Genomic DNA, 14,066 nt, shown 5'->3' on the forward strand with positions numbered 1-14,066 from the left:
CAAATGCCCAAGTATATGCGAATGTATTGCAACTACACAAGAAAAGGCTACTGATTGGTTCGTAAGTCAACTCGCCAATCATTCACATTCTGTGTAAATTGTTGCTCCCTTTGAAATTTGGCATTCTTGCATCTGTCCTGATGAGTGCAAGACAAAAAGCTTCAACAGCATGTCTCTTTCAGCAAAACTCAAGTCCTGTGCTATCAAGCAATTACCAATTTTAATGTCTGGCAGAGACCGAGTTTGAACCGGACAGAAATTGTAAACTTTTTCCAAAATATGAATATTATCTTATTCGAGGAAGAGTAAATTTTACTCCTTGAAATAATTTTGAGGAGTACTTTTCACCACCCCAAGCCAGTAGTCACAGAGCAACAAGCATTTAAATAGTACACGTAATGATGTCAAATGTCTTACAGTGCTGTGTAAATACAACACTGAGGAACACAATGATCCACAAGACTTTAGACAGGGAACTGCTATTCACAATTTATGGTGAGCATCCAGGTAAATATCACACAATAAATACTAAAATCTGATTTACAATAATTTGTTCTAATTACAGACTGTTATAACATAGTGTGCCTTTAAAAAACATGAGCGTGTTTCCCAGAGGTATAATCACCTTCTTGCCTGGACCTAAAGCCATAAATAAGTTAGGTGCATCTGATACTCTCTGGAAGCATCAAAATAAAACATGACTCGAGAAGGTGGGCTATGCTAAAGATAAAAATAATTAGACTCAAACGCAGCATACTGGTTGCAAAACCCATCTAATACATGATGAGTTTTGCAACAAAAACTATATTTTGGCACAGATGATAAATGATACACCAATAAGCTTCGCAACCGCCTAATAACTCATTTAACTCATGCATAACAAAGATGCGTGACCAAAATTTACCCAATCTTAGCTCTCTTGTAGGTCAGAAAATAGCTCAAGGATTGAAGGCTAATTTTGAAAGAAACATAAGCTCAGAGGAAATATGATAAAATCTGTTTTAAATTATGAACGGATTAGATACGATGTAGTCTGACAGGCTATTTAAGACTGTAAGAGTTTTAACAACACCAGGTTAAAGTCCAACAGGTTCATTTGGTCGCAAATACCATTAGCTTTCGGAGCGCTGCTCCTTCGTCAGATGGAGTGGAAATCTGCTCTCAAACAGGGCACAGAGACACAAAAATCAAGTTACAGAATACTGATTAGAATGCGAATCCCTACAACCAGCCAGATCTTAAAGATACAGACAATGTGAGTGGAGGGAGCATTAAGCACAGGTTAAAGAGATGTGTATTGTCGCCAGACAGGACAGCCTGCAAGTCCAGGAGGCAAGCTGTGGGGGTTACTGATAATGTGACATAAATCTAATTTATGTCAAATCCGATTTATGTCACATTATCAGTAACCCCCACAGCTTGCCTCCTGGACTTGCAGGCTGTCCTGTCTGGAGACAATACACATCTCTTTAACCTGTGCTTAATGCTCCCTCCACCCACATTGTCTGTATCTTTAAGATCTGGCTGGTTGTAGAGATTCGCATTCTAATCAGTATTCTGTAACTTGATTTTGTGTCTCTGTGCCCTGTTTGAGAGCACATTTCCACTCCATCTGACGAAGGAGCAGCGCTCTGAAAGCTAATGGTATTTGCTACCAAATAAACCTGTTGGACTTTAACCTGGTGTTGTTAAAACTCTTACCGTGTTCACCCCAGTCCAACGCCGACATCTCCACATCAAGGCTATTTAAGATGCATAGCAACGGTGGGATCTGGGGGGAGTCATGTACAGAAAATCCACAGGAAAAGATTTTGGTTAGATGTTTCTGAACAGTAGGTATTTGTCCCTGGGATAAACGATTGAAGCATGTGATGATGAGCCATACAAGTTACTGCGAGAGGCAGACCTTTCCAATTATGAAAGCTATGTTGTGGGTTAACTGCAAAAGCAGCATTTATGGATTTGTGATTAAATCGGAGCTTTGTTCGAGAGAACTTTCTCATGCTTTTTAAAAATGTTGGTCTTTTTTGCCTTTTCATTGCAGAACTACGGGAGTGGGCGAAGTTGTACAAGGCTTCCCAGAATCTGGTGATCTCTCAGTATGCTTTTGTCAGTTTGTACAGGCCAGTTTATTGGGAATGACAATGTTCCTGCCACTATAATAAAGTAAGAAGTTTAACAACACCAGGTTAAAGTCAAACAGGTTTATTTGGTAGCAAAAGCCACACAAGCTTTCGGAGCTCTAAGCCCCTTCTTCAGGTGAGTGGGAATTCTGTTCACAGAGCATATAAAGGCACAAACTCAATTTACATGAATAATGGTTGGAATGCGAATACTTACAACTAATCAAGTCTTTAAGAAACAAAACAATGTGAATGGAGAGAGCATCAAGACAGGCCAAAAAGATATGTATTGTCTCCAGACAAGACAGCCAGTGAAACTCTGCAGGTCTAGGCAACTGTGGGGGTTACAAATAGTGTGACATGAACCCAATATTCCGGTTGAGGCCGTCCTCGTGTGTGCGGAACTTGGCTATCAGTTTCTGCTCAGCGACTCTGCGCTGTCGTGAGTCGCGAAGTCCGCCTTGGAGAACGCTTACCCGAATATCAGAGGCCGAATGCCCGTGACCACGGGCATTCGGCCTCTGATATTCAGGTAAGCGTTCTCCAAGGCGGCCTTCGCGACACACGACAGCGCAGAGTCGCTGAGCAGAAACTGATAGCCAAGTTCCGCACACACGAGGACGGCCTCAACCGGGATATTGGGTTCATGTCACACTATTTGTAACCCCCACAGTTGCCAAGGCCTGCAGAGTTTCACTGGCTGTCTTGTCTGGAGGCAATACACATCTTTTTAGCCTGTCTTGATGCTCTCTCCACTCACATTGTTTTGTTTCTTAAAGACTTGATTAGTTATAAGTATTCGCATTCCAACCATTATTCATGTAAATTGAGTTTGTGTCTTTATATGCTCTGTTTGTGAACAGAATTCCCACTCACCTGAAGAAGGGGCTTAGAGCTCCGAAAGCTTGTGTGGCTTTTGCTACCAAATAAACCTGTTGGACTTTAACCTGGTGTTGTTAAACTTCTTACTGTGTTTACCCCAGTCCAACGCCGGCATCTCCACATCATGACTATAATAAAGCACAGTCGCAATCAGTTACAGAGGTCAGCAACCCTTTTACCCCCGTAGAACCTTTTAAAAAAAAGCCCAAGATAAAAACAATTGGTAGCTGCAAGAAGAAACTCAGATTTCTAAACAAAATAATTGGCAAGATGTGGAGATGCCAGCGTTGGACTCGGGTGGGCGCAGTAAGAAGTCTCACAACACCAGGTAAAGTCCAACAGGTTTATTTGGCATCACGAGCTTTCGGAGCGCTGATCCTCATCATTCAAATGAAAGCTCATGACACCAAGTAAACCTGGTGGACTTTAATCTGGTGAAATAATTGGCAAATTACCAAGTATTTCTGGTAAAAAGACATAATTTGCAAATATAATAAATGCATATAATGAATTTAGGCATCAATAGCAAAAAAAAATAGATAAATCTCACTCTGAATTAACCCTTATTTTACTTTTTTTTAAACTATAATTTTGCCAACAATGTCATCTTTAAAACAAACTTTAACAACATGCAAAGAATTAAGACAGTTTTTCAGTGGTTGATTCTGGTGATTAAAAAAAGCTTCCAATAGCACATTTAGAATAATTTATCACAGCTATATCCAAAACAATAATGGTAGGGATCGTAAACCTGTTGCTCGAACCAAAAGCGTCATCTGTAAAGATGGTGTAGCCAAACCACGCCAACAGTTTCAGAGCACAATGATGTTTTTCGTTAAAATAATTATTTGAAACCAGAAAGTGCCTCATAATGGTTAGCTTTTTAACCTTACAATAAAAATTCAGCCCTTACTTTTCCAGTCTAAATTTTTTAAGGGCTTTGTTTTGTTACTGCCATCCAACCGGAAAAGCTTGGGAGCTGCAAATGAAATGTTATATCGCCACATGTAGCTCTGAAGCTACAGGTTGCAGATGTCTGACCAAACAAAATGTGACAACGAGTGTCTGGAAAAACATGATAACACGAAAAATCAAGGAAATCCAGTAACTTGGAAAGTATTCTGCTGGCTGTTTAATGGTAGGGATAAGTTTGGCTCGGTTGTTCCGGTTTTATTGGAACAGCGCGGGAGATGGAAAAAGGCAGAGGTAAAGGTGGGACTGAGGCTAAAAATCGGACGGGTGGGTCGGAGCGATGATGGTCACCTTGCCAAGCAGGGTGGAGGTCAGATTAACGACCGTTCAGGATGGACCTGGAATCTCCCGGATACTGCTACATGCAACACCCAGGAAAAGAATCCAGGGAATATTTTTTTTTAAAGTTTCTTTTGAATGCTTCTGTTTTGATTTGATTTATTGACACATGTATTAACATACAGTGAAAAGTATTGTTTCTTGCGCGCTATACAGACAAAGCATACCGTTCATAGAGAAGGAGAGGGTGCAGAATGTGTTACAGTCATAGCTAAGGTGTAGAGAAAGATCAACTTAATATATGGTAGTTCCACTCAAAAGTCTGATGGCAGCAGGAAAGAAGCTGTTCTTGGTGTGATTTGAATTCAATAAAAAAAAATCTGGAATTAAAGGTCTATTTTAGCTATATAAAAGCTTGGTTAGGCTGCATTTGGAGTATTGCGTGCAGTTCTGGTCACAACATGACCAGAGTTTGTGGGGGCTTTCGGGGGAGTGTGGGGATGGTTTGCCGGGATGTTGCCTGGTTTCGAGGGTGTTGGCTCTGAGGGGAGGTTGGAGAAACTAGGATTGTTTTCACTGGAAGGAGGGAGGCTGAGGGGAGACCTGATAGAGGTCTACAAAGTTATGAGAGGCATAGACAGGGTGGATAGTCAGAGGTTTTTTCCCCAGGGTGGAAATGTCAAATACAAGGGGGCACAGGTTCAAGGTGAGAGGAGAATGTTTAAGAAAGATGAGCAGGGGAGGTTTTTCACGCAGAGAGTGGTGGGTGCCTGGAACCTGCTGCCAGAGGAGGTGGTGGAAGCAGGCACATTAGCAACATTTAAGAGACATCAGAATGGGTAAATGAATAGGGAGGGAATAGAGGGATACAGACTGAGTAAGGGCAGAAGGTTTTTTTTTGTTTAGTTAGGCCATTATGATAGGCATGGGCTTGGAGGCTGAAGGGCCTGTTCCTGTGCTGTACTGTTCTTTGTTCTTTATTTGTTCATGAGTTGGTTGGTACATGATCTCAGACTATTGTATTTTTTTCACCGACGGAAGAAGGTGGAAGAGAGTATGTCCGCGGTGCATGGGATGCTTAATTATGCTGGCTGTTTTCCCGAGGCAGCGGGAAGTGTAGACAGAATCAATGGATGGGTGGCACAGTGGCACAGTGGTTAGCACTACTGCCTCACAGCGCCAGGAACCCGGGTTCAATTCCAGCCTCGGGCCACTGTGTGGAGTCTGTATGTTCTCCCCGTGTCTGCGTGGGTTTCCTCCGGGTGATTCAGTTTCCTCCTACAGTCCAAAGATGTGCGGGTTAGGTTGATGGCCGTGCTAAATTGCCCCTTAGTGTCAAGCAGGGTAAATATATGGGGTTATGGAGATCGGGCCTGGGTGAGATTATTGTTGGTGTAGGCTCGATGGGTCAAATGGCCTCATCCTGCACCTGTAGGGATTCTATACGTGATGGACTGGGCTATGTTCACAACCCTTTGTAGTTACTTGCTGTCTTGGTCAGAGCAGGAGCCAAACCAAGTTTGTCCAATCTCTTCTCATCGCTAATACCCTCCAGGCCAGGCAACATCCTGGGGGGGCCTTTTCCGTACCCTCTCCAAAGGTCTCCCACAACCTTCTAGTGTGACGATCAGAACTGTATGCAATATTCCAATTGCGGCCTTACTAAAGTTCCTATATTTTTGATTTGATTTATTATTACATGCATTAGCATGCAGTGAAAAGTACTGTTTCTTGCATGCTATACAGACAAAGCATACCGTACATTGAGAAAGGAGATGGTGCAGAATGAAGTGTTACAGTCATAGCTAGGGTGTAGAGAAAGATCAACTTAATGCGATGTAGGACCGTTCAAAAGTCTGATGGCAGCAGGGAAGAAGCTGTTCTTTAGTTGGTTGGTACGTGACCTCAGACTTTTCTTTGTATCTTTTTCCCAATGGAAGAAGGTGGAAGAGAGAATGTCCGGGGTGCGTGGGGTCCTTAACTAGGCTAACCGCTTTTCTGAGGCAGCGGGAAGTATAGACAGAATCAATAGATGGGAGGCTGGTTTACGTGATGGACTGGGCTTCGTTCACGACCCTTTGTAGCTTCTTGCGGTCTTGGGCAGAGCAGGAGTCACGCCGAGTTGTGATACGCCCGGAAAGGATCCTTTCTATACTGTGACTGTAAAAATTGGTGAGAGGCGTAGCAGATATGCAGAATTTCCTTAGCCTCCGGAGACAGTAGAAGCGTTGTTCTGTTTATCTGCTTTGATGGGTGGGTTGGAAGTATCATGTCATGAGAGCACTTGGAATGGCTTCAGTCAGAGTTGACAAATCTGTGGAGATATTCGGGCCACCTCGTCTCGGTTTGGTTTTGTGGTGTATTTACTTCAGTCACGAGAATAGGTTTAAGATGTTGGGACTGTTGTCCTTGGAGAGAAGAAGGTTGAGAGGAGATTTGATAGAGATAGTCAAAATCAGGAGGGGGCTGGGACAGTGCAGATGGAGAGAAACTGTTCCCCCTTGTAAAAGGATCGAGAAGGCACAGATTTAAAGTGATTTGCAAAAGAAGAAAATGTGATGAGAGAGGACACTTTTTCACACAGCGAGTGGTTGGGGTCTGGAATGTTCTGCCTGGATGTGTGGTGGAGGCAGGTGCAATCAAGACATTCAAGAGGGTATGAGATGATTATTTGAATAGAAACAGTGTGTAGGGAGTACGGGGAAAGGGCAGGGGAATGGACTAAGTCATGATGCTCATTTGGAGAGCCAGGGCTGGCACGATGGGCCAAATGGCTTCTTTCTGCACCGTACTGATTCTGTGGAGTGAAGGCCGCTCTATAAGTGGGGTATAGTGTGCAGAAACATAGAAGATAGGAGGAGGAGGCCATTTGAGCCTGCTCCACCATTCATCACGATCATGGCTCATCGTCCAACTCAACAGCCTAATCCTGCTTTCTTCCCATAACCTTTGATCCCATTTGCCCCAAGTGCTATATCCAGCCGCCTCTGGAATACATTCAATGTTTTGGTATCAACTACTTCCTGTGGCTATCAATTCCACAGGCTCCCCACTCTTTGGGTGAAGAAATGTCTCCTCATCTTCGTCCTAAATGGTCTACTCTGAATCCTCAGACTGTGACCCTTGGTTCTGGACACACCCACCATCGGGAACATCCTCCCTGCATCTACCCTGTCTTGTGCTGTTAGAATTTTATAAGTCTCGATGAGATTCTCCCCCTCATTCGTCTGAACTCCAGCGAAAACAATCTTAACCTCATCAGTCTCTCCTCATACATCAGTCCCGCCATCCCCGGAATCAGCCTGGTAAATCTTCGCTGGACTCCCTCGAGAGCAAAAACATCCTTCCTCAGAAAAGGAGACCAAAACTGCACATAATATTCTAGATGTGGCCTTACCAAGGCCCTCTATAATTGCAACACATCCCTGCTCCGATACTCGAAACCGCTTGCGATGAAAGCCAACATACCATTTGCCTTCTTTACTACCTGCTGCACCTGCCTGCTTACCTTCAGCGACTGGTTCACAAGGACACACAGGTCCCGCTGCATGCTCCCCTCTCCCAATTTACAGCCATTCAGGTAGTTATCTGCCTTCTTACAAGGAAGACACATGTCAACTGGAGTGGTGCTTGGGGGTCCCAGGATGGAGGTACATGAGTTCTCGCCCCGCCCAGCATTGGGGCTGATGTTGTATCATCAGATGTGAGGGGATGAGTGCAGGAGGTGAAAATGTTGGGAGAACGAGCAAAGAGGGGCCACTGCAACCTGAGGGTGGGCATGCGTTTGGAGGGGGTAACGAGTAGGGATGCAATGGTATATTGGCCCGGCAGATATAGAAGGGACTGGTTTGGGGAGTGAGGATTCCGGCCTTGGGTCACTGTCTGTGTAGAGTCTGCACGTTCTCCGTGTCTGCGTGGGTTTCATTCGAGTGCTCCGGTTTCCTCCCACACTCCAAAGATGTGCGGATTAGGTGGATTGGTCATGCTAAATTGACCCTTAGTGTCAAACAGGGTAAATATGTGGGGTTACGGGGATAGGGCCTGGGTGGGATTGTTGTTCATGCAGACTCGACCGGCTGAATGGCCTCCTTCTGCACTGTAGGGATTCTATAGTTATGTAGGAGAGAGGAGGACGATATCTGCAGCCAGGACATATCTATCTAAAGCATGAGCTGTGGTAAACGATATAATAAATATATCGGATATCGTGATTTCTTTACCTGGCCCTGGACAATTAAAAGTCCTCTCTTTCCAAACACCGACTGTCAAACTCTCACAGTTTAATCATTCTTCATGCTGCAACTGCCCCTATTGTAGTCCCCAGTGTCTCGGTGAGTATCACTTTAGCCTTTGAATAAGGAGGATGTGGGTTCATGTCCCTCTGCAGACACATCGGACCAAATATCCTCCACTGAGGGAGCGCCGCACTGTCAGGGGGCCGGCGCGGAGGGAGCGCCGCACTGTCAGGGGGCCGGCGCGGAGGGAGCGCCGCACTGTCAGGGGGGCGGCGCGGAGGGAGCGCCGCACTGTCAGGGGGGCGGCGCGGAGGGAGCGCCGCACTGTCAGGGGGCCGGCGCGGAGGGAGCGCCGCACTGTCAGGGGGCCGGCGCGGAGGGAGCGCCGCACTGTCAGGGGGGCGGCGCGGAGGGAGCGCCGCACTGTCAGGGGGGCGGCGCGGAGGGAGCGCCGCACTGTCAGGGGGGCGGCGCGGAGGGAGCGCCGCACTGTCAGGGGGGCGGCGCGGAGGGAGCGCCGCACTGTCAGGGGGCCGGCGCGGAGGGAGCGCCGCACTGTCAGGGGGCCAGCAGGGAGGGAGCGCCGCACTGTCAGGGGGCCGGCGCAGAGGGAGCGCCGCACTGTCAGGGGGCCGGCGGGGAGGGAGCGCCGCACTGTCAGGGGGCCGGCGCGGAGGGAGCGCCGCACTGTCAGGGGGCCGGCGGGGAGGGAGCGCCGCACTGTCAGGGGGCCGGCGCGGAGTGAGTGCCGCACTGTCAGGGGGTCGGTGCAGAGGGAGTGCCGCACTGCCAGAGGCATGGTCTGTTTTCTCAAATGATCCTGAGAGACTATTTCACACTGGTCAATATTTCTTCCTCAACCAACATCACTGAGACCGATGCTGTCATTATCACACTGCTGTCTTGTGGGATCTTGCTGTGTTGCTAATTAGCTGCTGTACTTCCAACCTTACAACAATGACGACACTTCAAAAAATGCTTCATTGGCTGTAGGGCCCTCTGGGAAGGTCCTGAGGTTGCGAAAGGCGCTGTACAAAACTCTGGTGCGGCCGCACTTAGAGTGGTGACCAGAACTGTATGCAATACTCAAGTGCGGCCGCACCAGAGTTTTGTACAGCTGCAACATGACCTCCTGGCTCCGAAACTCAATCCCTCTACCAATAAAAGCTAACACTCCGTACGCCTTCTTAACAACCCTATCAACCTGGGTGCCAACTTTCAGGGATCTATGCACTGGACACAGAGATCTCTCTGTTCATCCACACTACCAAGTGTCTTACCATTAGCCCAGTACTCTGTAACCCTGTTACTCCTTCCAATGTGAATCACCTCACACTTTTCCGCCTTGAACTCCATTTGCCACCTCTCAGCCCAGCACTGCAGCTTATCTATGTCCCTCTGTAACCTGCAACAACCTTCCGCACTGTCCAGAGAAGCACGTGCGAATCACTCCTTTGGAGAAACAAAAAGTTTGTTACAACGCAGCAAATTGGCACACGAGATCTTACAGGGAACCTGGCCTGCAATTACTCACATCACTGAAGACTGTCCCCTGACAAAGTTCAGCGGAGGGGTCAGAGAGCTCCGTTTAGCCTTTGTGGAAACTATTGCCTGGCTTGGTGATTACAGCATACTAAAAGAAAACAGCAAGAATAACTGTTTGAACTACCAGCGAGGTGTGTCTGTGAAGGAAGCCTTCTTGAACAACCAGTTGTTTTGCCCTACATGCCAAGGAACCCCACCAAATAAAAGTGCCTGGTGTGGTAACTATTTCTAGATGTTGCTTATAGCTTTTAAAAATCTACAAGGTGTTGTGAGGCGAAAAGTAGCTCTGAACTTAGAGAAATAAGGTGGTTGAAACTGGGTAAAGTTAGGGATACTGTGTATAGCTATTGAGTTAGTTAAGTGTGCTTCTAGTTGTCTTTGTTTATTTTCTTGTTTAATAAACATTTATATTGTTTAAAATAATTATAAAAGCATCTGGGACATCATTCTATGGGTTTCCAAATCTTTCTTCACATAATATCAAATTGCAAAATACAGTTGAGGGCAAGAGTTTCAAGTTTCCCTTCTGGGATTTGGCACACCTTGCATTTACCATTAGCTGTGTCCTCAACAGTCGCCACATCAAGCTATATTAGGACAGATGGTATAAAAGGTAGGTTTCAAGGAACACCTTAAAGGAGAAGAGTGGTTGACAGATAGGCAGGTTCAGGAAAGGAATTGAAAAAGTTAGGGCACCAATGATAAAGTTAAGAAAATTGATATTGCTTAAGAGACCAGAATTGTTGGAGTGCAGAGATCTCAGAGTTGTAGGGCTGGAGGAGGTTACAGAGATAGGGAGGGGTGGGGTCACAAAGGAATTTGAAAATAAGGGTGAGAATCTTAAAGTCAAGGCTTTGCTGTACGAGGATCAAATTTTGGTCAGCAAGTCCAGGGGTGAGGGGTGAGTAGGACTTGGTGCAAATCAAGATATGGGTAACAGAGTTTTTGATGACCTCAAGTTTCTGGAAGATAAGGTGTGGCAGTTGGGGCAAATGTGCACTGAGCTACTAACATTTATCGGTAAGCTGAGTGAGTGACAAAAACAGGGAATGTGACAGAGGAGGAAGTAGGAAGGCTTGGGAATGGAGAGGACGAGGTCAGAAGCTCAGCTCAGAACCAAATATGACCCCAAGTTCGCAAACACATCTGATTAACATAAAACCAGGAGCAGGAGGAAACCATACAGTCCACTGAGCCAGCTCCTTCCTTCAGTAAGATCATGGCAGATCATTAACTTAATCTCCACTTTCCTGTCTGCTCCCCATATCCCTCAATTCCCTGACAGAACAAAAATCTGTCAATTTTAACCTTAATTATATTCAATGATGGTGCAGCTACAACCCTCCGAGGTCGAGAATTCCAAAGATTCATATCCCTTGAAGTGAAATTTCTCACCTCAGCTGTAAATGCTCATCCCCTTATCTTGAAACTGTCCCGCCTTATTCTGGATTTCCTCAACCAGGAGAAATAACCACTCAGTAACTACCCTGTAAAGTCCCTTCATAATCTTGAATCTTTCAATGGGATCACCTCTCATTCTTTCAAACTCGAGAATACAGGCCCAATTTATTTATTCAGGGACCAATCTAGGGAACCTCAGCCTCACACAGCAGCTGGGGAGTTATGTGGAGTTGGCAGTTAGGGAACAGAGACCTGAAGACAAAGGCTTCAGTCTTTCTAACATTAATTGAAGGAAATTTCTGTTCATCCACTAGAAAACAAGACGACGGCTGCATAATTCAGTCTGTTCATTTCTAAAACAATATCAGTACCAGTGAAAATGACTATATTATCTTTCTCTGTCTCTGCATGGATCATTAGTGGGGCCTTTCGACAGAGCACAATTTAGAGAGAGACAAAGGAAGAAGATTTCTTCCATGCCTTTTTTTAAAAAAATCTACAAGTTGCAAACTTATGTAAAAACAGGGCAATCATGTATTTTTTCTGTGCTGTTAAAAATATTTTGACTTGCTTCCGCATTTAGTGGACAAAGCACTTTTGCAATGTTAACGTAATTGCAAAACAGCAAAGTGAGCTTTCTCATTATTTTCTGGACAGACTAGATCTCCTCAAAACACTGCTTTTCCTATGAAAGTTCAACTTAAAAATTATATAGACTGTACTTAATAAATACATGAATAAAACCACCTACATAAATTATCAGTTATTGTGGAAATAGACTTGAACTTCATTAATTCTCTTGTGGTGCACAATACCTCTTTGTATGAAGACATAATTCTTTCAATCGCATCAGCTCCAGCAGCCAGCAGATTGCGCGCAGTGGTGAAAGCTTCAGTTCGTTCACTAACCAAACTTACTTGCTTGTGTCCATCTTCTGACTCTTGAAAAAAATATTATACATATTAAATTGTATTTTATGGAACATAAATGTTTTATTAATCATATCAGCTTTATATATGTAATTTTCCTGTTACAGAATAAAGCAGCACTATAATAGTGAGCAGAATCTAAATGCAGGACAATGCTTTGATGATCCAAACCATTGGGTTTTAACTGGAGAAATCGTGTGCAAATTGGAAACCAACTAAAACAAAATACTGTCATTTTCAAGATGTTGATGCTTGTAAAACATTAATGTTGCTTGACTTGAGCACCTGATTAAAGTTGCTACATAACAGACAAACAAATTATGTTATAGAATCTCTTAAAATGAACAGCTGTAGTGATAAACTTATACTGCGAAACAATCAACTGTTTACATGAAAAGTATACTTATTCTTTATGATCAGGTGAAACACTGGACGAATAAATAAAACAAAACAGACTTGAATTTATATAACTCTTTTCATGACCATCAAATGTCTAAAAAGCAGAGCAAATGTAGTCACTTGTAATGGACAGAAACAGCAGCAAACTAGCACACAACAACCTCCCACAATCTGATGATCAGATAATGTCTTTAGTGATGTTGACTGAGGGAGAAATATCGAAATAAGAGCAACTCCCTTGCTCTTCCAGTTCTATGGAATCTTTTACATCCAGGTGAGAGATCAGACAGAGCTTTGGTTTAATGTTGCTTATGAAACACATTGCAGCACTCCCACAGTACTGCACTGGAGTCTCAACCTTAATTTTTGCGTTCTCGTCCTGGAGTGGGATTTGAACCCAGAAGCTTATGGCTCCAGAGGTAGAGAGTGCTACCCACATGGTTAATTCCTGATTACCTCAGTTATATTTCAAATGAGACCAAAGGAATGAAATTCAATTTCTCTTTTTTGTTATGATGCAGCCATTTGGCCCATCATGTCTGCACCAGCTCTTCAAATGAGCATCATGACTTAGTGCCATTCCCTTGCCTTTTCCCCCATATCTCTGCACATTGTTTCGAGTCAAGTAATCATCCACTGCCCTATTGAATGCCTCGATTAAACCTGTGTCCAGCACAATTCCAGGCACTGCGTTCCAGACCTGAACCACTTGTTGTGTGAAAATGTTTTTTCTCACATCACATTTGCTTCTTTTGCAAATCGCTTTAAATCTTCACAGCAAACGTTTTGAGTTGAAATTGTATAATGAATTGCTAAACACCACACCTCCAATTTCATCATATTTTAATTTATTTGTGACGCTAAACTCAAGACCACGAACATCTTTTGGGCAGTGAATCTCTAGCATTATTAATACTGACTTCTGGTTCTGTATTGAGATCCACAATTTTCAAACTCAAAGATAAAGCAGTTGTGCTGAAAGACAAGGGCCAAAATTCTCTAACCGTGCCCATGTCTGTGATTATCCAGTCCCACTCCTGAGAACGGAGATTTGGCAGAGTGCCAAATTCTCCATTCTCACTGGCAGCAGGGTGTGCGAGACTGGAGAATTCTGGCCAAGGATTCTAATTTGCCCACATTAAACACCAGAAACACAATTAAAAAATCAGTAACTCTCGTTATACTAAATATATTAAAACATCGTATTTTTAAGGGAACTAAAAAATTCAAGAACAAATAGTTGAGAATTTGAATATTAATCCTGAATTTGGTTCAGTGTAACATCACTTCTTTCTTTGGCT

At 44.2% G+C, this 14,066-nt stretch overlaps 1 protein-coding gene across 6 annotated transcripts in view; it reads right to left on the minus strand.

The window, feature by feature from the left end:
- The window catches only part of LOC144507909 (ATP-binding cassette sub-family D member 2-like), a 98,974-nt gene that overhangs the window by 67,376 nt on the left and 17,532 nt on the right, over positions 1–14,066 (minus strand). For 5 of the 6 annotated variants that reach the window (XR_013500163.1, XR_013500162.1, XR_013500164.1 and 2 more), the window contains exon 3: positions 12,253–12,377. Coding sequence is in view for 3 of the 6 variants with exons in the window: in XM_078235394.1 (XP_078091520.1) it covers positions 12,253–12,377 (125 nt within the window). In the remaining 3 variants the exon portion in view is untranslated. The remainder of the gene's footprint in view (positions 1–12,252; positions 12,378–14,066) is intronic. The other variant, XM_078235396.1, reaches the window with a different exon arrangement.

Source organism: Mustelus asterias, chromosome 19 (genome assembly GCF_964213995.1).
Source record: "Mustelus asterias chromosome 19, sMusAst1.hap1.1, whole genome shotgun sequence".
Lineage (NCBI taxonomy): Eukaryota > Metazoa > Chordata > Chondrichthyes > Carcharhiniformes > Triakidae > Mustelus > Mustelus asterias.